This window comes from Vombatus ursinus, unplaced genomic scaffold (genome assembly GCF_900497805.2).
Source record: "Vombatus ursinus unplaced genomic scaffold, bare-nosed wombat genome assembly UNPS02014799.1, whole genome shotgun sequence".
NCBI classification, from domain to species: domain Eukaryota; kingdom Metazoa; phylum Chordata; class Mammalia; order Diprotodontia; family Vombatidae; genus Vombatus; species Vombatus ursinus.
In genome coordinates, this window is record NW_020954577.1 from 54,107,869 (window position 1) to 54,133,626 (window position 25,758).

At 41.4% G+C, this 25,758-nt stretch overlaps 1 protein-coding gene across 2 annotated transcripts in view; it reads right to left on the reverse strand.

Moving 5' to 3' along the window:
• The window catches only part of LOC114050436 (dynein heavy chain 11, axonemal-like), a 315,578-nt gene that overhangs the window by 253,490 nt on the left and 36,330 nt on the right, over window positions 1-25,758 (reverse strand). For both annotated transcript variants that reach the window (XM_027872110.1, XM_027872109.1), the window contains exons 7-14: window positions 23,622-23,855; window positions 22,820-22,987; window positions 15,064-15,180; window positions 8,741-8,878; window positions 8,057-8,181; window positions 6,814-7,009; window positions 4,230-4,334; window positions 3,451-3,846 (exon numbers count right to left, since the gene is read on the reverse strand). In XM_027872110.1, the coding sequence (XP_027727911.1) occupies window positions 3,451-3,846; window positions 4,230-4,334; window positions 6,814-7,009; window positions 8,057-8,181; window positions 8,741-8,878; window positions 15,064-15,180; window positions 22,820-22,987; window positions 23,622-23,855 (1,479 nt within the window). The remainder of the gene's footprint in view (window positions 1-3,450; window positions 3,847-4,229; window positions 4,335-6,813; window positions 7,010-8,056; window positions 8,182-8,740; window positions 8,879-15,063; window positions 15,181-22,819; window positions 22,988-23,621; window positions 23,856-25,758) is intronic.

A 25,758-nucleotide genomic window follows, 5' to 3' on the forward strand; every position in this document is an offset into this window, starting at 1 on the left:
TGACAGGATTCAGACTCAGCTCCTTTGGCTCCAAATCTGGGGCTCTTTCTGATCCATCCCACTCCTTGGGTTGGCTTATGCCCTAACCAGAATCCTTTCTCCATCACCCTACTGCATGGTTATCCAGCCTCCACTTGATGAAGGAATTCATCATTTCTCAAAGGAGAAAGGAGTCTTGCTGCTTTTTAACCACTCGCTTGCTATCTCTGGCTCATCCTGTGTCTTCAAAGGACACCCCCTGAATGCCATTAGACTTCTGTCACCATACACAGATGGGGAGTGTGGGGTGGAGAACCCATGGGGAGAACTGCTCAACCCTCTGATATCTTGCCAAGACTATGGGAAAGAACCTTCTCTCCTTAGTAGGGATGGGACTCAAGGTCAAAATCATGTACTGGAGAAAATGGTATGCTTTAAAAAAAAAAAAGCTACAAGAAACGGAAAATGAATAACAGCTTTATTTCTGTTTTAAAGTCCAGTGGTGTTCCTTCCTCATGGTCCCCAAAGACTCCTGTTTCCCCTGTTCTTGAATTGAGAAGGGCAATTTCAAAATTTCTGAGTATCTGACTCAAGGAAATATGGGGGAGGGTCAAGTTCCTAGTAGATAAACCCCAACCTGATTTCCAATTCAATGTTGCAGGCACTGTATTGTTAATTGTGTCAAGCTATGCAATTGCATTGGATACTATTTTCAATGCATTTTAATCAGGGTTCATAAATCTTATGGGTCTATAGCCCCCAGATTAGTGTTTTGGGAGTGAATCTTTAGATCCTGAAAATTTAACAGAAGAAATTAATTGTAATCCATCATCTGTCCTCCATCGGACAGATTCTTATGCATTAACAGCTGTAGAGGTGTCCTGAAAGTCAATGAAGGAATAATTCAGAGCATCCCAGAAACCAACCAGGAATAAACAATGGTGTGACTTTTGATAGTTTTTTAAAAGAAAGTAAAACTTTTAAAAAAAAATATAGGAAGTTTCTATTGGGTAAGAGTTAAAAATGTGCCCCCAGTTATAACAAATCCATTCAGTAAACATTTATTAAGCATCCACTGTACATTGGGAGCTGAACTAGGTACTACAAAGATATAAAAAGACAAAAATGAATCAGTTCCTCCCTTCAAGGAGCTTATACTCTACCAGAAACATACAGGATATAAACAAATAAGTAAATAAAAGATCATTTGAGGGGGGAGAGAACTCTAGTGATGTGGGGAATCAGGAAAGGATTCATGCAGGAAGCGACCCCTGAGCTAAACCTTGAAAGAAGCTAGGTTTTGTAAGAAGTGGGGGTGAGAGGGAATAATACATTCCAAGTGTTCGGCCCAGTATGTGTCCCAAAGGCTTGAAGGCAGGAGATGCAAAATAGAAACTCAATTGCAAACTGGGTGTAGGTATTTCCTTTATATGACAAGTCGACATGCTATTCAGATACTTCCTACATGTTCTTTTCCTTACCATCCCCTAGACATGTGTTGTTCATTTTTTGCCTTATTGAAAATGGCTAGCGACAAGTTTGAAAACTTTGTCTATGCAGAAATCCAGTAAAATTCAAAAAAAGGCGGAGCCACTTGGAGCACCTTTATAGAGGTGCAATTGAAATCAGCAGGTACGAGAATGCAACGACTATACCAGTTGAGCCCAGATCATGGCACTAAACACTGGCATCTGTCTCTTCAACACGAATCTCATAAGCCATATGACACTTGTTTTGCACTGAAAACTCTAAAGAATTATTTAGAAACCGAATGCTACTAATTACTCGCTGCTAGACTGACATTAAAGGCTGCTTTCATCAGTATTCCAATGTGAATGGAGAAAAGGAGAAGGGGATGATTCCATCTGGATACCTTCAGTCAACTGGGCATGGGTCACTTTCCGTGTCTCTCTTTCAGGAACTCCAGTGGTAATTTTAGCAGATGTTAAAAGGCTAACAAAGGAAAGACTTGCCTGTCTCTGGATCACTTTTCATCATTGGAAATAAAGCACTTTCATCACAGTCCCCTTCTCTAGGCCTCAATTCCCTTATCTGAAATATGAGGAGTTAGATTAGGTGACCTCAGAACTCCCTTCTAGCTTGGAATCTATGATCCTATAAGCTTTTCTGGGCCTAAGTTTTTTCATCTATAAAATAAAGGAGGTAGGATTGGCATAGTGCCTGGCACATAGTAGGTGCTTAATAAATCTTGTTGACTGACTGGACTAGAATAGATCTAAAGTCTTTTAGTAGTTGATTCATATATGTGTTTATGGACCATGAGAAAGTGCCTCCTCTTCCTACAAAAAACCTTCTGAGACACACATCACCAGCTAAAATTAACTTGTTATTTATTTCATATCCATTGATGTCTACATATAAACATTGCTTCCCTTGAGAGAATGTAATCTTCTTGAGGACAAGGACCGATTCATTTTTATCTTGGTATTCCTACTCCGTAAACAGTGCCTGCCACATGGCAGGTACATGGGGCAACTGGGTGGCGCAGAGGATAGAGCACCAGCTATGGAATCAGGAGGACCCAAGTTCAAATCTGGCCTCAGACACTTGACACTTACTAGCTGTGTGACCTTGGGCTAGTCACTTAACCCCATTGCTTAGTAAAAAAAAAAACAAAAAAAAACAACCAAACAACAAAAAAACAAACAAACATGGCAGTTACATCATGAATGCTAGATCTAAAGAGAAATATCTATCAAGTACTTAGAAAACCTTAAAACACTAGATAAAGCTAAGTTATCATTATTCAAGGACCAATTGGCTTTTTCCTAAAGAAATTAGGAGCTTGGGGAAAAATCACCTCTAACTTTTAGAATCTGTAAAGTACTTAGAAAACCTTAAAACATTAGATAAATGTTAGCTATTGTTACTGATTAACTTTTTTCTAAAGAAATTAGGAGTGAGCAGGATGCTCTCAGAAAAACCTGGAAAGACTTGTATGGACTGATGCAAAGTGAAATGTACCGTGTACAAAGGAACAGCAATATTGTAAGATGATCAGCTGTGAATGCCTTAACTCTTCTCAGCAATACATTGATCCAAGACAACTCTGAAGGACTGATGATGAAAAATGCTATCCATCCCTAGAGAAAGAACTGATGGTGTCTGAACACAGATTGAAGTAGATTTTTAAAAATTTTACTTCCTTTATTTTTCTTGAGTTTTTTTTTTTGTCTATGTTTTCTTTCACAACATAACTATTATGGATATGTCTTGCATGACTGCACATGTATAACCTATACCGAATTGCTTGCCTTCTCGAGGTGGGGGGTGGGGTGGGGAGGGAGAAAGAGAGACAATTTGCAACTCAATTTTAAAAACAAATGTTAAAAATTGTTTTTACATGTAACTGGGAAAAAATAAAATACTAAATAAAAAATTAAAATAAAAAAAGAAATTAGGAGTAATCTCAGGAAAAAAATTCCCTCTAATTTCTAGAGCATTGCTCACCTCTACTAAAGTGTGTATATGGTGTCCACCTTCTTGGATAATTCTGTATTTCCTAGCGAACATGTCTCCTTTGCCCTCCAAACTAAAAAATGCTTCTTTTCTGTGATCTCGCAGAGAAAAGAGGGTGTGCTCAGTCCAAGTTTTCATGATCCGCTGGATTAGTTTGACATTTTCCTGAGTCTGCTCCACTCTCTGCTGCAGCTCGAAGACATCCACCTTCACCTTCTCCATGTAGTCCCAACAGTCAGGTGAATGCCAGGTGAATGATTTCTCTGCCTCCTGGAGCTGGCCATCTATGGCCATTAACTCCTCTTCTATCAGAGGCTGCTCGACCTCCAGAAGGCTTAGTTTCAGCTTATTATACCCCTGAACAAGTAGCTCGAGACTTCTAACGTACTGAACAGAAGCAGAAAAGCAAATGTTAGAGGAAACCATCATGAGAGACAAGTTGGCAGAGTGAATAAAGTGCTGAACTTGAAATCAGGAAGACCTGGTTTTGAGTCTGGCTTCAGAGAGTTTAGTGGCTATAAAAATATGAGGGGAGAACCTTTGGGATATTAAGTGGTCTCCCACAGAGGATTTTACAGTAGGACATGGGCAGGTGTAGATGGGTAGGTTGCACTCCACACCACTGGAGAGAACAGCCCCACTGAGGCTCCAGAGCAGCAGCATTTATCTATGAGCACATATTAAAAAGTCCCCAGACATAATTGCATTCCAATCCAAGATGTCCCTTTACAGAAGTTCCATCAGAAGTTCCAACACCTGAAGACACAAACCTTTAAATAAATGTTTCTTTTTTCATAGATGGCTAAGGTGGACTCTGGAATATCTGATTTCTCCAGCATCAGGAGATATTTCACTTCTCTCAATACAGCCACGAGCTAGAATACAAAAATTGGGGAAAACCCTCTTTGTAATATTTCATAGAAAGAGATTTTGCGATGAGAGAATGATTTATTTGCATTTATTAAAAAAGGAAGGACTTAGACAATTTTTCTTGGGGTCCTCTATCTTAAGAGGTACCAATGTGACACAAAAATCTATCTGTGAAAAGACTTCCATTTCTGTATCATACTCTCCTCTACATTGTCTAAAGGTGAGGAGAACAAAGTCAGCATGGAATAGCATTGAGTAACAATCAAGTGGTTGCCCAGGTCCACCTGTGAAGTCATTGGGAATGTAAGTTCCTTGAGGGCAAGGGATGTTTTTCATTTTTGTCTTTGTATTCTCAGTGCCTAGCATAGTGCCTGGCACACAATAGATCTTAATAAATGTTTGTTGAATTTAATTTAAATAAACAAACTACAGCAAAACTAGGTTTTCCTGTGTCTTTCATTGATACCATGCTAGACCCTCATAGGTAACTAAGGGGTGCCTCGTAGAGAGAGAACTGGGCCTGGAGTCAGGAAGACCTAAGTTTGAATTCAGTCTCAGACATTTAGCTGAGCAAGTCACTTAACCACAGTCTGACACTTTCCTCATCTGTAAAATGGGATTAATAAAGCACCTACCTCTTAGGATTGTTATGAGGATAAAATGAGATAATTGTGAAGTATTTAACAAAACTCAAAGTGCTATATAAATGTTAGTTATGATAATTATCATCCTAATTATCATTATTATAAGCTTCGTTGGTAAAATAAAGACATTGGACAAAAAGTTCCTGCCAGATCTTATATACTTTCCTAGGTGGAAAAAGCCCTATGAGTCTACGATTCCCTAAATCCTAGATTTTACTTACACACACACACACACACACACACACACCCTCTGCTACAGCAGATAAAGCACTGAAGTCAGGGAGGCCTGAGATCAACCTGCCTATGACACATAATGGCAGCATCAAATCACTGGTTCTGGAAAAGTCATTAAGCTCTCAGTGCACTAGGCAACACCAAGACTGTAAGTTTCAGAGACCTTTCTGACTTGTGTTGGTAAAGAGAGTTTCCCACTCTGGGAGTTCCCATTAAATCAATGAAATCCCACATCCAGGCCTTATCCTCTGGTAGATATTGGTTCAAATTCAGAATTTCATTTTGTAAATAGTTACAGATGCACACACACATCAAGCCAGTGAATGTCAGGTAACAGCTTTTAAAAAGAATTATTAATGCAAGATTTGCTACAGACATTTTAATTTACTTTCATATTTAGTCATTTATCAGAATGAAAAGTGAATATCTTGGAAAGATAATAAAGAAAAGGCCTATTTTACAATTCAGAGTTGATTATCCTTCCCCACAAAGTGCTTCTCATTCTGACCTCACTGTTTCTTTTCGGGGATCGCAGCTTGCCCAGTCTCCCATCGTGGAACCCCAGGGGCCCTCCCTCGACTCTTCCTTGTCCTTCATCTTTCACGTCCGAGCAGTGACTGAATCCCACACGCTATCCCTTGTGTCTGTGTCTTCCTCTCACCTCCCAGTGCTGTGGTCCTGGCCGGATCTTCATTCCCTCCTGCCTAGACTATTGCCACCCCTTCCAAGCAGGTCTTCCATCCTTCAGTCCATGTTTTATACCGCTGCCAGAACTATCTTCTTTATGCAAATACCTGGTCGTGTGAAATCCTTTGTTTCAAAGTCTTTAATAATTCACTTCTAGCTAAAGTTCAATTGACTGCACACTAAAATTCAAAATCCTGTTCATGACATTCAAACGGGTCAGAATTTTATGCTATCCTACTTTTCCAGTTACCTCCAATGTGCTGTCTCCGTACCCTCTATGCTACGGTTAAACTGCTCCTCCTACCCTGCCAAACACACACCTTGAGTTTTCCCACCTCCTTACTTTTGCTTATGCTGTTCTTCCTGGAATGCCCTCCATGCTCCACTTTGCTTATTGAAGTTCCAATGTTTCTCTGAAGGTCATCTCAAAGGCCACATCCTTCTCGAAGCCTTTCCTGATCCTTCTGGCTAGAAATGTCCTCATCCCTCAGACCTCAAACCCACTTTGCTTACAGGAGTCAGGAAGACCCGAGTTCCAATCTAACCTCAGATACTTCATAACTGTATGACCCTGAGTAAGTCACCTAACTTTTGTCTGCCTCAATTTCCTTCTGCAAAATCAGAGTAATAATAGCACCTACCTCCCAGGGTTGTTGTGAGGGTCAAATGAGATATTTGTAAAGTGTTTTGCAAACTATAAAGCAGTATGCAAATACCAGCTCATTATTATTATTATCATCATCTGCATTTATGTCACATTACCCACGACTAGAATGTCAACTACATGATGGCAGAAGCCAACTCTTATCCGCACTTTGCATTTGCCCTGGTACTTAGCATGGAGCTTTATATACACTATGTATTTAATAACTATTTGCTTAATTAATGTAAGATGTCCTTTTTTAAAAATCAACCGTACCTTTGGATCAAAATTGACACTAAGGAGACCGTGAGCAGCACTGTGTTTTATCAACGGCTGGTTCAAATTGAATTCACAGATTTCATCCACCGTACTTTTCCATTCTGCATAGATACAATCCCCAAATTGGTCAAGTAAATCGAGCATTTCTACATACTTCTGATGTAGTAATATAGCATCAGGTCCTTCCAAGATCCTGTATGGAAATGATTTTAAACCTTTATTTGACAGAGTAAAACAGTATTGTTTAATCATTCTATAATCCTTAAAATGTCAAAATTTAGAAAAGCATTCATAGAAAAAAATTGCTTTGACCAGATCACACATGTCAATATTTCTGAAGCCAATGAAACATTTTACCATGCAAAAGGAAGAGACTTAGGTTCCCTTCAGAGCAGAGTTTAAAATAAGAAACAAAGAAATGCACAGAAAAATTATTTTTTATTAATTTTAATTTAATTAAAAATTAATTTCATTAATTTTAATTTTAATTTAATTTAAAATTAATTTATTAATTATTTTTAATTTTAATTTAGTTTAAAATTAATTTATTAATTATTTTAAAAAACTTTTAGCAAGCAACAGAAGGGAAAAAGGAAAAATGAGGAAATAACCACATTCATATGGGAACAGAGAAATTAAGAAAGGTGTTAAAATGGTCCTAGAGGATGGGGAGGGAGGGAAAAATGAGAAAAGAAGAAGGAAGAAGAAAGAAGAGAGAAGGAAAAAGAAAAAAAGGAAGAAGAAAGAAGGAGAAGAAAAAAAGAAAGAAAGAAGAGCTGGTTTTCATAAAGCACTTTAAAGTCTGAAAAGCACATTAATTTCATTTAAGACAATGAGAGAAATTATGTGGAAGAATCCATAGGATTGGTGGACTCTTCCCAAGTATGGCAACTAGTTGGCACAGTGGATATGTATTGGACCTACAGTCAGGAAGACTCGAGTTCAAATTCTGCCTCAAACACCTAATAGCTGTGAGATCCTGGGCAAATCATTTAATATTCATGTGCCTCAGTTCTTTCACCTGTAAAATAGGCGTCACTACAGCAGCTGCCTCCCAGGGTTATTGTAAGGATCAAATAAGATAATAAAAGGACTTAGCAAAATCAAAGCATTTGTTAATGCCAGTTATTCATTTTACTGTTAGTCTGAGAATTAATATCAGCTCACTCACACTCACATCATCCCACCAGGCTTGCTGGGATTCTGTTGCCCATTAAGCCCTAAAATATGAATTTCTTACGGATGCTGAAGATGCACCAAGTTGGACCAGAATCCGTCAAGGCGGTCGCGTATTTCCTTGGCCCATTTAAGATTTCCTGAGGTAAATGGCATATTCTTATTGAGAACTGGATTCCCTATTTCAACCTGTGTATAGGAAGAGTTGGGGGGGGGGAAGTCCAGTCAACTAATGTGACTCAAACATTTTAGGCCTCCTCTTTCTCTTCTGTTATGCCAGTTAGTGGGAAATGCCTTAAATCAGAAGTAAGTACTTTCAGTTCTAGACTATCCCAGAATGTCAGAGTGGAAAGGGGCTTCAGAGGCGATCTGGTCCAACCTGTAGCTGACCAAAAGCCCCTTCTACAATCTCCCCAAAATGTGGTCATCCAGCCTTTGAAGACCTCCAGTGACAGGAGGCTCACTACTTCCCAAAGAAGCCCATGCCATCAACTGTTAGAAAGTGTTTCCTTATATTAAGCTTTAGTCTGTCTCTCTGCAAATTCCATTTGTCAAACGTCCTTCTCTTTGAAGAGCCCAAAGATACAAAAGCATGTGGCTTGAATGGATTATCAGAAGACCTAGGCGGGGTACACTGTCATCCTCTATGTTTGCTTCAGAAAGTTCTCTCTCCACCCCCACACCCCCACCCCCGCCCCATGGACATCGAGAAGTAATCTCAGGGAAACTCAGGGATTTTAACACTTGCCTGCTTCAAGTGCTCACTGTACAGGTGCTTACACTGGTCCAGCTCCTCATGAAACATTTGCAACAACTTCTTATAGTAAGGGCTGAAAATGTCCATGACAACTGGTTTCACCAGAAAATTCCCAAATATGAACAAGAGCTATTAAACAAAAATCCAAATTAAAGGAAGATCCAGGCCTTGTAACACACCCAAGCAATTTCCTAATTTCCTGCTAAAACTCTGGCACAAGCATAATCATAGCCATCTCATTGTGATCCCCCCCAAAGCTAACAGAATCGGGGTTCTTTGTTTCTCCCCAGTATTTCAGTGTCTACATGCAGGGATGAAAACATGACCACAAAGAAACGGAGACTCAGGGTTTCCTAGAGAATCCTCTCATCGGGGTTCTGCTATGTATATGGAAATGGTCATTTAAGTTCCTAATGATTTTTTTAGGTTTCCAAGAAAAGTAGTCACCAGGATTCAAAGTTAGCCACGTACTTCCTCTGCTCCAACAAAAGCAAAAGGCATCAGAGGTATACCACAACCTGTGCCAAAGGGACTGACCATCCACTGCCTTGCTGCCCTACTAAGAGACAGATGCTGTGCTGTTTATTGAAACTGTGGACTAAGACAGTGTCTGTATTTTCCCAAGTATGAAAAGGCTACATTCAGAAAGTATCTTGTATCCAATTCGCTAACAGAAAGGAAATGTATGTGGAGGGATGTGATGTATAAGTTAAAAGAATAAAGGAATAAAGTGGGGATAGATTCATTCCAGTGCACCCAACGCAATCTGTATATACTTTATAGTGTCTAAGAAGTGGGCACAGAATTATGGCCAGATTTATGAGCTTGGGCAAGTCACTTTTTCCTCTTGGTCTTGGTTTACTCATCTTTAAAATGAGGAGGTTGGGTTTGATGCTCTCTGATCTCCCTTCATCTTCCACAACTCTCTGATTTATGCCTTTGTGGGGTGACCTGTGCACCAATACAGATCACTACTCTTTGGTTCAGGGAGGTCTTAATGAGGGCTGACTATGTGCAAAGCACTGTGTTAAGTGTGGAAGACACAAAGTGAAAAAACAAGTAGATTCTGCCCTCAAGGAGATCACAATGAACCAGCTGACTTCTGAGGTCGCTTCCTGCTCAACATTGATGATTCTGGGACCCCATAATCCCATCTTGGGGCTTTCAAGAATTTCTTGGCCAAATAATTCACCAGCCTCTGGCCAAGCTAGTGATGAGTCTCTCAACTTGGCCAGCCCTGTCAGTGGATGCGGACATGGAGTGCTAAGTGGACCCATCCTCCAGGCCTCACCTGCTGCCAGAGTTTGGGTTCCACTGACCCTTTTCTCAAGAGCCCAGGGCCCTGCCTGCCCAGGCCAGGATGAGACTGCCAGACAGGAGTTGACAAGGTCTTCACAGGTTCCCCTGGAGCTTAGGAGCTCCTGGGAAAGACAAAAGCTTCGCATTGCACATTTGACTAGCAGCTGTGAAATCTGAAATGACTTTTCTTAGCTTAAGTAGAGCCTCTTACTTAAACAAATGAGCTTCGAGATTACAATTATCAACAAAACCCAGCTTCCTGAATTTGCCACTTGTGTTTTTGGTCTCTAGACTCAAGACCCACAGCACAGGCCCTGGAGTGAGAAACAAAGCCAGGGTTCAAATCTGGGCTTTGCCATTTGAAAGCCCTGGGGCCCGAAGCAAGTATCAATCTCTCTGAGCTTCAGTTTCCTCCTCTGTGTAAGGCATTACCTACTTCACAAGGCTGTTGTAAGGAAATCACTTTGTAAACCTTAAAGCACTAACTATAGATGTGAACAGTCCTCAGTATTCGGAATTCAGCAGTGCTCCTCCACTTGGTCATGATATGAAACGGCACCAGCGACCCAGAGGGCTGTTGTGCATGCATATTTCATTGACTTTATAGTATGATATCTACCAAATCACCAAATTAGAGGGCATCAGGATACTATGAGATGAGCATGGCTAGACGGTCAGCAAACAGGTTCAGATTCCACTCTGATGCTTCCTACCTCCATGACTTTGGGAAGTACACCTAACTCCCCCTGGACCACAGTTTACTCATCTGTAAAATGGAAGTCTTAGATTAGATGGACTCTTAGGTGCCTCTATGACCCCACGATCTTCTAGACCAGTGTTTCTTAAACTGAGGATCATGACCCCACAGGGGTGGTGAAAAATTTGGCAACAGTGAAAGGTTTCTGAATGCACAATGACCAAAAACTAATTCAGAATCAAATGCGTAATGAATCCAAGGTGTTTATGGCAGTGCTTGCCCATGCAACTTCACTGTAGCTTTGGTTCTAAACACAAGGCATGCACGTTTTGCACTGTGCATGCCCTCAGGCCATGCATCACAATGAATGGGGCCAAAATGTGAAAAGGGGTCCCAAGTGGAAAAAGTTTAAGAAGCCCTGTTCTAGAGAAGGAAGCAGTTCCAGAGACCAACCCGTTCAAGGTCAAGAAACAAGTGAGCATAAGGTAAAAAGGTGAGGACCTAAGCCTCCTGCCTTCCAGCCCCAGCACGTCCCCCCACACCATGCTCATGCCATCTGCATCTCTTGGAATTAAGGTGCCATTTTATTTGGGGAGTAGAAACTCAGCACAACATCTCTTTCCTGAGAGAGTGGGTAATACACCTGGCATGTTGTTCTAATGAGGCTGCCATTTTTGTTGAGTACATGGAGTAACAGGGAGAGAAGGGGAGGTGAATGAGGCTTCACTTTCTTTCTTGGAGTATTTAAAAGATTGAAGATGAATAAGCATAAGGATAGGGGGGCTAGACCTGTGATGTTATTGCCATAGGGGACTCCTAGATCAGGAACCCCTAATCTGTAGTCCATGAACTTGTTTTTGCTAAAAAAAAATATCTATCTACACCGAAGTCTTCCAAGCTCCAAGGCCAGATCCCTAGCCATTACACAAAACAATGAAAAAACCCCCAAACTGTCTGATACTACTCATCAGCTAAACTCACTGGAAAAAGAACCAGCCACACACCCTAGAAGAAAGGATGTAAACTAAGATGGAAATGTAATTACATGCCATCAATGATTAACTTTCTCCACCCAACTATTGTTTTGTAAGGTTTGTGTTTAGTATTCAAACCCCAAGGTAAACACTCCTTCCAAGAGAATACAAGAAGTGTTTGCTGTAATCATGGAAAGAAACATTTATCACCAGCCTTGAGTTTCCAAACACTCATTGAACCTCTGATCACAAGGACAAGCTCTCACAAGGGAAGGCTTCCTGGAGATGTTTGAGAGGCCCACATCAAAGTGCACAATGTACCTAGCATAAGCTCATCTCATCCTTTGAGCCACTTATGCCACCACTGCTGGGCACGTACTCCAAGGAGGAAATGAGGGAAAGGTCCCCCATCTGCTCAAATACTCATAACAGCACTCTTTTGGGTAGCCCAAAACTAGGAGCAAAGGGGATGCTCATAGACTGACTGAGCAGTGAATGAAGCAGTTATGGCAGATGAATAGAAAGGAATATTAGTGTGCAGTAAAAAATGACAAACATAAGGAATCAAGGAAAGAAATGGCAAAGTTTATATGAACTAATGCAGAGTAAAGAAAGAGTGCCACTACTCAAAGCCTTCAATAGAGGAAAGTTTTAAATAAGAAGAATATTAAAAAGCAGCCTGATGGTGATGCAATTGTAATGACCAGTTTTGGTCTCAAGGAACAGAAGATAAAGCACGCTTCTCTCCTTTTGGTAGAAAGTCAAGGCAACCATCATTTATTAATCACTTAGTATGTGCCCAGCAGAGAGGAGGGCAAAAACAGGTGAAGAAAACGTCATGGTATTTGCTACCTGTTAGATCCCTGGAAAATTCACTTCACCTCTCTGGGCCTCAGTTTCCCTATCTACAAAATGAAGAACCTTCTTGCTAAATCCACAACACTATAAGCATTCAATTTAATTCGAAAAGCTTTAATTAAGCATCTAGCGTACTCAGTACACTTGTTACAAGATACAAAGAAAAAGCCAAAAGCAACCCTTTTCCTCATGGAGTTTACATCATTACAAGATACACATTCTCGCCAACATTTTGGCAATTTCACCCTGCAGTTCTTTGGCGCTCTTCCCTGGATCCATCATCTAGGTCTCATAACAAATCTACATTTACTTAGTTGCAAAGATCTAGGATCTGTTACTTGGACTTTTCCACTTCAAAAGATACTTTGGAAGTGGGACCCTCCTGCTTATCTTCAAATAAGTTATTTCCATCTTCACTGTTCTCCCTACTATATCCCTGTCCTCTCTGGGCATGGTCATGAATGGTCCCGGACGTCTAGCTGCCTTTCTCCCTCTGACACAGTTAAGCTTTGGAGTCACTTCCAGGGTACCCTTCAAATTGGTTTTTATTTTGTGCCAGCTCTGCCCTGTTTCCCTGTTCCCTTTTCCATCAAGCTTTCAAATTGTTGGGTCTTCACAATGTTTTTTTCCCCCACTAGGAGATACTGATTTCCTTTTATATACTTTTTCCTCCATTTGGTGCCCAAACTGAGAGACATATGCTGAGCATGAGACCCCAACATTGATGAACAAGAATTAAAAAAAAATAGAGGAAAGCTCAAATGTGACCCTGGCAAGAGCATGCAGATGTCTTCTATTAGGGAGGGTCCTGGCTTTTCTCTGTGGGTCCTGAGACAGACTAAATTTTACTAAAATTTAATTGGAAGATTAAAATCCTGGGCATCTCAGCAAAGTTCAATGCACTGATGTTCTAAAAATAACTTTTCCTGGGACAAGCTTGATGCTTTATTAGACTATCATTCAACGTGTGCCATTCACAGGCCCCCCAGCTTCTGGTGCATTCTTTCCCCCTAAGGTTATCTCCCATCTATAGTCAGTATGGATCTTTTATGTTCCTACTTGTGTACATGTTCTCTCCCTGTTAGAATGTAAACTCCATGAGGGCAAGGGCTGCTTTGGGCTTTTTCTTTGTATCTCTAGTACTTAGAAGAATGCCTGGCAAATAGTAAGCACTTAATGAATATTTGTTGATTAATTGGTTAATTGATTAAGTAAAGGAGAAATAGGCAAACAATGCTGGATAAAGAACGAAACTGATTCAGAGGCAGTGTGGTGTGAAGAACGGGATGCTGGACTCGGATCAGAAAGATCTGGATTCAAATCTTGCCTCAATCACTTAATTGTGTGATCGTGGGCAAGTCACTTAACTCTGGGCCTCAGTTTCCTCATCTGTAAAATGAAGGGGCTGTATACTTCAAAGAAATCAGAGAGAGAGGAAAAGGATCCATATGTACAAAAATATTTCTAGCAGCTCTTGTGTTAGAGTGCAGAACTGAAAACTAAAGGGTAGCCACAAAACGGACACTAGCTGAACAAATCCTGGCATGTGAATACAATGGAACGTTATTGTGCCATAAGAAATGATGGAAGGCACGGTTCTGGAGAAGCCTGGGAAGATTTGTATGAACAGATGCAGAGTGAAGGGAACAGACCCAGGAGAACAATGCATACAATAACAACAACACTATTAAGGCAAAGAACTGAAAGACTTCAGAACTCTGATGGTGCAATGACCAACCGTGTCTCCAGAGGACCTACGATGACTCGTACTGCTCACCTCCTGACCATCCTGAGGGACGGACACAAGGTGGAGAAAAAGACACATTTTCAGACATGGCCACTGTGGGGATTTGTTCTGCTGGCCTTCACTTGTTCCACTTGGAACCCTTCATTACAAGAGTTTTCTTTTTTCAATATGTAGTAGGGTGTAGGGATAGGGAGAAAAAGAAGGAAGAACAGAAGGATGGTGGTGGTGAGGGGAAGAACAGGGAAGCCTTTTTAATGCACATAAGAAGGGCTAGAATGGAGTACCAATGAGCAGAAGGTCTTTGAAAGTCATATATTGAGTTTATTTTCTATTTCGAAAGAAAATCAAACTGGACACAACAGAAATTCATACTTTCACGTACAACCTTCTTTTCTATTGTCTAGATGGAAATACCTGACTTACTGTAAAGTTGAAAAGAAAAAAAAATAAAATTATATTAAAAAAGTAAAATGATAAGTTAGATTCACTGACCGCTAAGGTCCTTCCTTTTCAGTTCTAAATCTAGGATGTATGTTGTTCCCCATCTCCCTCAGTTAGATTGTAAGTTCCTTGAAGGCAGGAATTGGTTTTCTTTTTCTTAATTGTATCCCCAGAGCTAACACAGTGCCCAACATAGAGTTGGTTCTTAATGAATGTTGATTGGATTAAATTATTGATGATTTTATCTTCCCCTAACAATTAAAATAGCTTTGGCTGATCATCGGACGCCAGTACTAACCTTAAATGCTGATTCCAAGCCTGAGCAGTCAAGGAAACCTGCACAGAGGACAGTGCCAAGCCTTCTGTCGAAGTCCAGAATTTTAGCCTTGAACTCAGTATAATCCTCTTCAAATTCCTGGAAAATGGAAACTTATATATGAAGTTGGGAGTGAAACCTCAGCAACCACATGGGCTTCAACTTATGCCTTTTTTTTCCTTTGATACCACCATTTCGATAAAGAATAGCCAAGACATCTACATACTCACGATCACACCTGAAATTTGCATCCCACTTTAAGATTTACAAAGTACTTAATGTGCGATTCTCACAATCACCTGGTGAGGTAAGTGCTATTATTATCATCCCCATTTTGTAGATGAAGAAAATGAAGCTCAGAGAGATTAAGGCAGAGTCTGCCACAGACTTTGAACCCACATCTTTCTGACTCCCAAGTCCATAGATCCTCTATCTACTCTCCCACATGGCTTCTCATGATCGCATTTAATCTATTAATCAATAAGCAGGCATTGAGTACCACATGAGTACTAGATACCATGCTGGGCCCTGGAGATATGAAGATAAAAATGAAATAATTCCTGCCCTCAAAGATCTTACAGAAACACACAGGTGAACACACACATATATGGTTATACATATAAGTATACTATATATAGTATACTATACTATATATGTATACTATATATACTATATATGTGTGCTACATATATATGTGAACTTGTGATTTAATTGGTGTAGAAAACGCAAAATGTGACAGCTTCCTCTGCCTATGCAGACCAGCCACTCATATGCAATTAAAATCTTGGAGACTTGCCCATGACCTTACGAGGTATAAGGGACTTAATGAAGGTCACATTTGGTTCTGGTATGTGTCAGAGACAGGACATGAACACAGGCCTTCCCGACCCCTACTCCACGCTGCCCCTGACTTACAAGTATTATTGCTCCCATTGTACAGAAGGAGCTGGGGTTCAGACAGGCCGTCCAAGGTGACAGCTGGTGAAGGGGCAGGCCTGGGCATAACCTTAGGTCTCAGCTCCAAAGCTAGGGTTCTTTTCACTAACCTAGGCCCACAATGATGGGAGAGGGTCCAATGGGCAGAACATACTCTGCCTCCCAGCTTAGAAGAGAGCTCATAGGTCCCACAGCCTAGGTTCTCAGGCTCCCAGGCTCCCTGATGAAGCAGCTCTGTCCTCAGATGGACAAGCCATCGCTTTGTGGCTCACAGGCCTACAAGCAACCCCAGCAGGCGAATGAACCCACAGGCCACATTCCCAACCAGTCCTCACCCTCTGCCCAAATATGGCATGAGACGAGTAATTGAATCACGCTTTAAAATAAAGAAAAGCTTCAACGGCAACAACAAAATCCTCTTCTACTTGCAGCTTTATCCTCACTGCCATTTGAAAATCTAACTTCATTCTCTCTTACGCTAGTATCTCCACCATTTTTATTTAGGACAGACATCCTACAAAAAACACGTAGATTTGTATTTTTTTTTTTATATCTAAGAGTGAATCCTAAAATTCAGACTCACCTAGATAATTCACCATTACTTTGATACACTCAAAAACTCTGCTGCTCCAAGACCCCAGAACTCACAGAGGTGGATGCTCCCTCCAACAAGACAGGTTGCAACCCCTCTACAAATCAGTCAGCACTTTAATAGTTAAGGTGCCTCAAAAACATATCATGATGGAGAGTCTGTGTGAACACTGACAGGCCCACATTTAAAACTGTTGTTTCGGGGCATCATACCAATCTTGGCACAACCTGCTGGTGCTTATGCTCTGTGCCCACATTCAACAACGCTCAGCTCAGATCCCAGCTTGTGCAGGGGCCCCTCCTGGCCTCTTCCCCCAATCCCTGCTTCCTTCCCTTCTGAAATTACTTCCCATTTACACTGTGTGTATATATTTATGTATGGGTTTTATGCATGTAATTCTCATATGTGTGTATATAAAAAAGACATGTATGTATGTGTATGTGTATGTATATATAGTCAGCTGAGCAGTGGATAGAGTGTCAGGTCAGAGTATGGAAGGCTCCTCTTCCTGAGCTCAAATCTGGCCTCGGACACTAGCTGTGTGACCCTGGGCAACTCATTTCACCCTGTTTTCCTGAGTTTCCTGATCTGTCAAATGAGCTGGAGAAGGAAATGGCCATCCACTCCAGTATCTTTGCCAAGAAAATCCCAAATGAGATCATGAAGTCAGCTATGACTGAAAAATGACCAAACAACAATGTATCTTGTACCCACACAATTTTTCACATGGCATCTCCGCCCTCCCCACCACCATTAGAAGGCGAGGTCCCCAAGGGCAGTGACCATATTTTTTGCTTTCTTTGTATCCCCAATGCTCAGCATCGTCCCTGGCCCACAGTAAGTGCATAATGAATGCTTGTTTACTGACAAACACATAATAAGTGCCTGCTATGCACCCAGGTACTGTGTTCAGTGTAAGGAATATAGAAACCAAAAATGAAATCTTTTCCACCTTGAAGCAGCTTCTGATCCAGAGCCTCAAAGGAACAAAAGGTCTTCCCACACCCTTTTAGGACTAAGACTTCAAAAATTGGGGTGGGGACCCCAAGCTACAACTCAAATTTGCCCTCCCCATGAAATAGGTTTATTGCTGAAACTGCTATTAACACAGTACCTGGTACATAGCAGGTGCTTCATAAATGCTTAGTGACTAACTTTACCCAATCCATTAATCAACCATCATGTATTTATGAAGCATCTACTGTATGCCAGGCCACTTGCTCTAGATGGTAGGGATGTACAGGCAAGCTAGTCCCTGCCCCTTGAGAGCTTCCATGCTATTGGGGGAGAAAAAATATACACACCCAATATTCACAGGTTAATGCTCACATGGACTCTGAGAAGTGCCCCCCATCAGTTGGAATTCTAATCTCTGCTGCCCTGGATGCCCACAGCAGAAAGGATGAAGTACCAGGGTTTGTTTTATTTATATTCAGCATCAAGGAAGAAGTTTCCATTTCCTCTAAATCAGTACAAACATTCCTTTTCATTCATATGCCATTAGGTCTTTGAAAACAGACCCTCCCCAACAAGTCTGAACAAGTCTAGTGTATCTCAGCCTCACACAAGACTTGCTGACCTGAGATCCTGGAACATTCTTGAAAGGGCTGAGTAAACACTTGGTTGGCTTGGGAGGAAAGGGCTGTTTGACTTGGTTGATAGCATCTATCCTGGAGCCTTGTTTTTCAGCACAAGGAGAAAATTTCACATTCCAAAAAGGAAACACTACAAACCGTTGATCATCAGCACCACAGATTCATGAGAAACCAGTGGGCAAAAGTCCTCGTAAGCATTTTTGTTGATTGTTCAACAAAATGAAATGCTAGACTCTTTCCATTAGATTGTGAGCTCCTTAAGGATGGGGACTGTCATTTGCTTCTTTTTGTGTCCCCAACACTTAAGCACAGTGCCTGGCACATAGTAGGTGCTTGAGAAATGTTGATTAATTGAACATCCCGTTGTGAAGGAACTGATGTGTGTCTTTCCTGCTTCATTGTGTGAGACAGAGGGGCTAATTGGGGAGTTGACCAGCACTCTGAAGAGAGAAGTATTCGATGGGACCTAATTACCAAAGGCTCCAACCTAGCAGTAATGCGGTGGTTCCTGAAGTAATTTTAACTCTTGGGGCTGGTACACTTGGGAGTTTTTCCCTTCCCAGTGAGGAGGCAGGAGACCTGGGGGCAGTGAAAGAAAGGCCATCAACAGAGGAGAGAGGAGATCCTGAAGCTAAAGGGCACAAGGACTTATCCTCAGGAATATATCTAAAAGGGTTTTTCCTTGGCTAAGTACTCTTCCTTTTCCTTACTTTCTAGCATTTCCAGAGTCAAAAGAGATCATTGAATATAAGAACTTTGTAAAACTCAGCCTCCAGTACTCCCAATTGCTGTGGAGGGCACCAGCATCCTCCCAGGTGTGCTGGTCCATAACCTCAGATTTATCTTTGACTCTTATCTCTCCCTCATCCCTCATATTCAATTAGTCGCCAAGATTTAACAATTCTGCTTCTGCTACATCGTTTGCATCTATCCCTCCATCTTCATTCACCTAGCCACCACCTTAGTTCAAGTTGGCCTCACCTCTGGCCCAGATGACTACAATAGCTTCCTAACTGGTGTCCCATTCTCAAATCTATCCCCACTCCAATCACCTGCCACATAGTCTGACCTTGTCACTCTTCAGCTTCAAAATCCTCAGCGTCTCCCTGGTGCCTTAAGGCAAACTCCTCAGCTCAGCATTGAAAGTGTTTCACACATTCATGGGCCCCCCTTTCTTGGAGGAGACCTCTTCAAGACATATTCTGCTCAACTGAACTAAATACTCATTTATAGTCATCCAGCAATAACCTGGAACCATCAACAATATGGTGGAATCTTGTCATCTCTATTTCTTTCTGTCACTTATGTGTCTACCAAGATGTGGGCTGCTATAAATATCATTTGCAAAAGCCTGCCAGTTGCTTTCATCATATGCCCATTTTCCCACCTCAGCGAAATCTTTACAAGAATAAGTTACAAACACTTTGAGATGTATGTGTATATGTGTTTGTCAAATGGGCAAGTAAGCATAGGGACTGGTCATTACTGATATTGTCATGACTGCCTTCCCTTTCCGCAGTGCTAAAGTCTGTGATTTCCATCCTCCCCCTGGGTGTTTGGTCCCCTCCCCTATTTCAAATACCTTGAGAAACCTTATAGCACTATTCTATGTACATGACAGAGAGCCGACACAGCAGTCACATTTTGTTCAGCTGAGATCTGGGACAACAGACGAGTCTGCTGAGAGCCTGGCACAGGCTGGAATGGTTGCTGAATGTAAACACAAAAGAAAGAGATCCTTCATCTTGGTACCTTTCCTACTCCTTTCCCTATCGGTCTATTAGGGAAAAAATCGAAGTTAAATCAAGAGTGACTATTTCATTCAATATTAATCATAACTTGGGAACCTGAAAGCTCTTTTCAGGAAACAGCCTGAGAAAATCTCTCCATTCTGTAAAAATGGCCCAGAAAACTTCTAAATAAGGGACCACTCGGTAATTCCAGGTCTGTGCGTGATGGACAAGCTTTTTCACAAACATCACCAAGACAAAGCTTTCAAACCTATTAATCAGCTGAGGTTAGCCAGGCGTGGGACTTGGAAAAGAGAATAGCATTTCAAACAAACACTGCCTTAATCATGCTTCTCATGAGTGTCATAGAAGTGAGGAAGCCTGGCAGAATACATGGAGAGTGGGCCTCAGGACCAGGAAGACCTGGGTTTAAGTCCCAGGTACATTCTGAGTGTGTGATCCTGGGTAGGTCATTTAATTTCTCAGTGTCCCAGGCACCTAAGACTTTAAATTCAGAACCTCTTCTAAACTGCATTTGGTAACAAGAGTTTCCTTTCTAAGAGTTTCTCATATTAATGAAATTCTAGGTCTGGACTGTCCTACCTACCTACCCCAAAAGTATCATACAGTATTATAGACAGAAAGGGGCATAGTGGATAAAGATCTGGCTTCAGAATCAAAAGGGCCTGAGTTCAAATCCCGCCTTTGATATATATTGACTGGGCAAGTCATTTAACCTTTCAATAATCTAGGCAACTCTCCAGGACGATAAATTGCTGACAAAGTGCTGACCAGCAATGGTAGAGGAAGTTTACTCACTGGGAGGTCCCTCTACCCTTGAAATCATTGGTTTGTTTTCTACCCCTCTCTATAGCCCTATGGCAAGCCAAGGAATAATGGAGCCTTTTGGAAAGGCTCCATGTCCTTTTCCCTTCATGGTTAAGTGGGCTGAGGTCATGTGGCCTCTTTATCTTCTCGGTGTTCTCTCCGTAACTGTACTTTCTTGGGGCCAAATTGGCTATAACTTCCTGTTACAAAACTACTATGACGGGAAAAGCATGGAACTTGGAGTTAGAAGACCTGGGGTAAAGCCCTGGCTCTGCCACTCACACCGGTTGTGTTATCCTGAGCTAGACAGTAACCTCTCTAAACCTCAGTTTCCTCATTTGAAAAACAGGAGTGTGAATAATAAGAACGATAGCCAGCATCGTTGTTGTTGCTCAGTTGTTTCAATTGTGTCTGACTCTTTGTGATCTAATTTGAGGTTTTCTTGGCAAAGATACTAGAGTGGTTTGCCATTTCCTTCTCCAACTTATTTTACAGATGAGGAAACTGAGGTAAAGTAGGTTAAGTGACTTGTCCAGGGTCATACAGTTACTGAGTGTCTGAGGCCAGGTTTGAACTCAGGTCTTCCTGACTGCAGGCTCAGCTCTCTATCCACTGCACCCCCGGCTGCCCAATAGCTAGCATTAGTATAGGCTTTAAGTTTTGCGAAGAGATTTACAAATGTCATCTTGCTTTACTAGGGAGGAGATGCACATAATGGATAGAAGACCAGTCTCAGAGTGAAGAAGACCTGAGTTCATGTCTCCCTCTAAAACATATTGGCACATTGCTTAGCCTCTTGTTATCTCCAGGCAGCTCCCTAAGAGGATCAGTTGCAGAAAGTGTGTCAATTTATAATAGCAAAGAGATTCTTCACACCAAGACACCCAGGACATCACATGTCCAGGCCAAAAATGAGATGTAAACAATAATACTTTCACTACCAAGCTTATAGGGTTATTGGGAGAATAAAATGAGATGATATGTGTAGAAACTACATTAATCTGTATAAAACATATGACTATACATCTTATTGTTATTGTTGTCATACATTTTAAATGTTAGGAAAATGTGTGAAACTGAAGATTGCTCAATTCAAACTAAAAATGAAAGTGATAAAATGAAGAAGTTACAGAATCTTAATGAGGCAAAAGGTTAGATGTTTGCTGTTCTCCCTCAGTACTTAATTGGACCTTGGCAAACAACTGATAACAAGGAGCTATTTTTAACCCAGTGCTGTGGGGATTCTTACAGGTAAATCCCAAGGGACCCAGATGCTGGAAGACATCTAAGATTAGAAGAGGCTAAAAAAGCAACAGCACCCATGACTTCCCTTTAGGTAAAGGAATAGATTACAAGTCTTATTTTTCCCCTCTTTCCAAGAAAAAGAAAGGGTGGGGGTAAAATGGAAAAAGAAATTTAAGAAGCCATTCACCAAACTGCAAAAACCATGGCTGGGAAGTCAGAGGACAAACTTCTTAAACAAGGAGAAAAAGGAGGCTTAATCTGGGGCAAGAGAGTCTCAAGTGATTCACAAGAAGAAGGAAAAGCAGGAAGAATGGGCAATGCTGACCCCCAGCCAGGTAAGAAAGGCGGCAGAAAAGCAGAAGGAAAGGAAGGCAGGTAGAAAAGCAGAAAGGCAGGAAGAAAAGAGAGAAATTGAAAAAAGGAAGGAAGAAAGGAAGAAAAGAAAAAAGGAAGAAAGAAGGGAAGAAGGAAAAAAAGAGATAAAGGAAGAAAGAAAGAAAACCAAACAAAGGGACAGATATTGGTTCCAATCCTGGCTTTTGCCATCAAACTACCTACATGACCTTGGTCAAGTCAATAAACCCCTGAGACCTCACTCAGTTTTTTTCCCCTATAGAATGTAAACTACTTGAGAACAGGACTCTTTCATTTTTGTCTAGATAAACCCAGCACTTGGCACACAGCAGGTACATGATAAATGCTTGCCGACTGATCAATTTCCTCAGGAGCTGGAGTTGAGATTGGTCTCTAAGACCCTTCTCAGATCTTCTATTCAAAAATTTGTTGGAATGTGACTCAGAAAACAATATTACCATGTTGTTGTAATCCCATGGGTCATAAGTTCTCTGCTGGAAAACCTTCCAGATCTCTGCAAATTCTGCACTCATTTCACAGATCTCATCATTCAGAACAGTCCCCTTGGTGCCGCCAAACTCAAGTCTTTCCAGCTTCTCCAATTCCAATATTGTAGAAAATATGTCCTTGGTAATAGACAAATAAATAACATGGTAAAGACTCAAACAAACTGCTCATCCAATGCTCATTTCCAACATTTAATCAGACACTTTAAAAACCTGCATTTCTGTGTACACGGAAAAAGAAAAGGAAATAAAGATTCTGTTGTAGAGAAGTAACTAGAAAACAGTCAAAACATATCAGACCTCAGGTTTTCCTCACTCTGGGGCTAGCTTTCTATCCTTTAAGTACACTTCCTCTCTAATCAAATGAGATTATGTATAAAATAACATAATGACATGTATATGTCATTGCAAACCTTAAAATGTAATTTTCAGAGCACCAGATACATTCCATTTCAAGATTTTATTTAAAGACTAGCTTTCATTACATATGGATTTCCATCTGTACTCAATGCAATGTTTACAGAATAATAAAAAAAATGATATGGAAACCAAAGAAAATCTCGGAAGACCTGAGAAGATGGCCTGTTAGTGTTTGTACAGAGGGGCTCTCCCTACGATCTTCTGAATCACTCAGAGAAGCAATTTCTCACTTACCTCACGGATGATAGTACCTGTTGGTTCAAAGGCATTGGAAAATACATGATTTTCATTCCAGGTCTATAACCTGCAGGAAGTATGAAGCAACAGACAATACCTCTAGTTTCATCAAACGGTCGAAAAAGCTGTCAAATCTCCAAAACACCATGTGGGATTGGAAATCCCATGGCTTGATCTCCTGGTGTCTGGTGAAATAGCTTGCCAATCTCTCCCTATAGTTGAAGAAAGTATTTTTAAAAGTCTTTAAGGTGCTTATGGCCACTTGCACCCGTTCCAAGGATTCTTCAACTTCTCCTTTCAAAAGTTCATCCTGGGAAAGGTAGGTGACTGCCTAAGAGGCAATGAGAGAAACGTGGTGGTCAGGAATACAGAAACAACTTTTCATTGGCTTCACTTTGTAGTTGAGGTTATCACAATTTGTTTTAAAGTGACATACACTCACATTAGCTGTAAATATCAATATAGCTTTGGAAAGGGTGTTAGATGAATGATGCAGGGCAAGGAGGGGAAGGGAAAAATCGTAAATGATTTAATCAGTAGTAAATAATCCAGTTCATAAACATTTATTGGGTACCTAACATGTACTAGGCACTATGTAAGGCACTGAGCAGCTTATGTTGTCTTAAAAAGAAGTAACACATCCACAGACCAATAAGTAAAAATTACACATAACCCAATACAAAGTAATTCCAAGAGGGAGATAACACCAACAGCTAAGTGGATCAGGAATCGGCACCTAAGCCAGAGATGCTAGGGACTCTAAGAGACAGAGAAGAGGAAGGAGGGAGTTCCACGCCTGAAGGACAACACATGCAAAGGCTCGGGGAACGGCAACCAAGCCAGTTTGGCAGAAGCCTTGTGTCGGTGAAGGAGGGTAAGGCAGAATCAACTTGGGAATCGAGGCTGCTGCCCAGTGATAAGGGACAGACTCCAATTCTACACATGAGGTAGCCTCAGTCTGCAGATGCTCCCACATAGGTGGGAGAAGGAATGTCATGTACAGGGAACAATTAGTGAGTCTATTCGACTGAGACAGAATGCATGAAGGGAAAGAGCTTCAATTCAGATGAGAAGAGGAGGAGGGAATCAGACCGTGGAGGCCTTTAAATGGTAGGCTGCAGATTTTGCATTTTACCACAGAGGCAATAGTTTTTTTTTTTTTTTAAGCAGGGGGGAAACGTGGCTGGTTGCGTTTGTCACAAAGAAAGATTAATTTAATAGTTGTGTGGGGGATAGGCGGGAGAAAGCAGATCCCAGAAGCAGGAAGACCAATTAAGGAGCTATTACAATAGCCCAGGGGAGAGGTGATTGGCCCCTGAACTAGGCTGGTGGCTAGAAGAATAATGGAGGTAGAAACCAGGCTCGGTGTCTGCCTGTGTGCAGGGGGTGAGTGAAGGAAGGCTCCCAGGGGGCAAGGCTGAGCACCTGGAAGGCTGGCACTTTGGGAGGAAGGAGGATCTAGTGACAGAAATACATTTGTAGTGTGAAGAATCTGAAGATTTGCACCAGGTGCTGCAGAGTGCAAAGAGCAAAAAGCCGCCGAGTGCAAATAAAGACAACGCTAAGAGAGAACCAGACTTGGGTCACAGACAAAAGGCAGTGGTGATGCCAAGTCAGAGTAAACAAGCCCACTTTCTGTTAACAACTGACGACCTACAAGTGCACCTCATGAACCCGAGGCTTGAAAAGTCGCCCTGTTTCATAGCAGAGTTGGCCCAATTTACGAGAACAGAGGTGAGAATTTACATGAATTAGCTCCCTGACTCCTAACAGGATCAGAGAGGGGGTCATTCACTGAGTCTTTTTAAGGACACCAGGAAACCCTTTGACCTCCCAAATCTTTCACACACCTTCCACCACAACCGGCCACCACTGCTGTCTGACGTCCCAAATGACCTTGGATTAAGGGATTAGCACCAATCAATCTATAAACATCCCTACAAAATAGACTGAATTTGGAGTCCATGCCTTAGTTTATTAGCTGAATGTGTGGGTCTTGCAGAGATCTTTCCTACCCAAGAATGTAGAATTCTTCTGGCCTCATAGTGCTCCAAGTCAACTCAATTCTTAGAGCCCAGAGGGGTGGGGGCTGGGGGGTTGGGTGGGAGGAGGGGAGCACAGGGAACAGCTTAGACCTGTGATCCTTCCTGGCCCCTTGAGATGACAGCCACCTTACCTGCTGGGAAAGCATCTGACCCAGTACTGATCCCAGACATGCAAATGGTAAACTTATC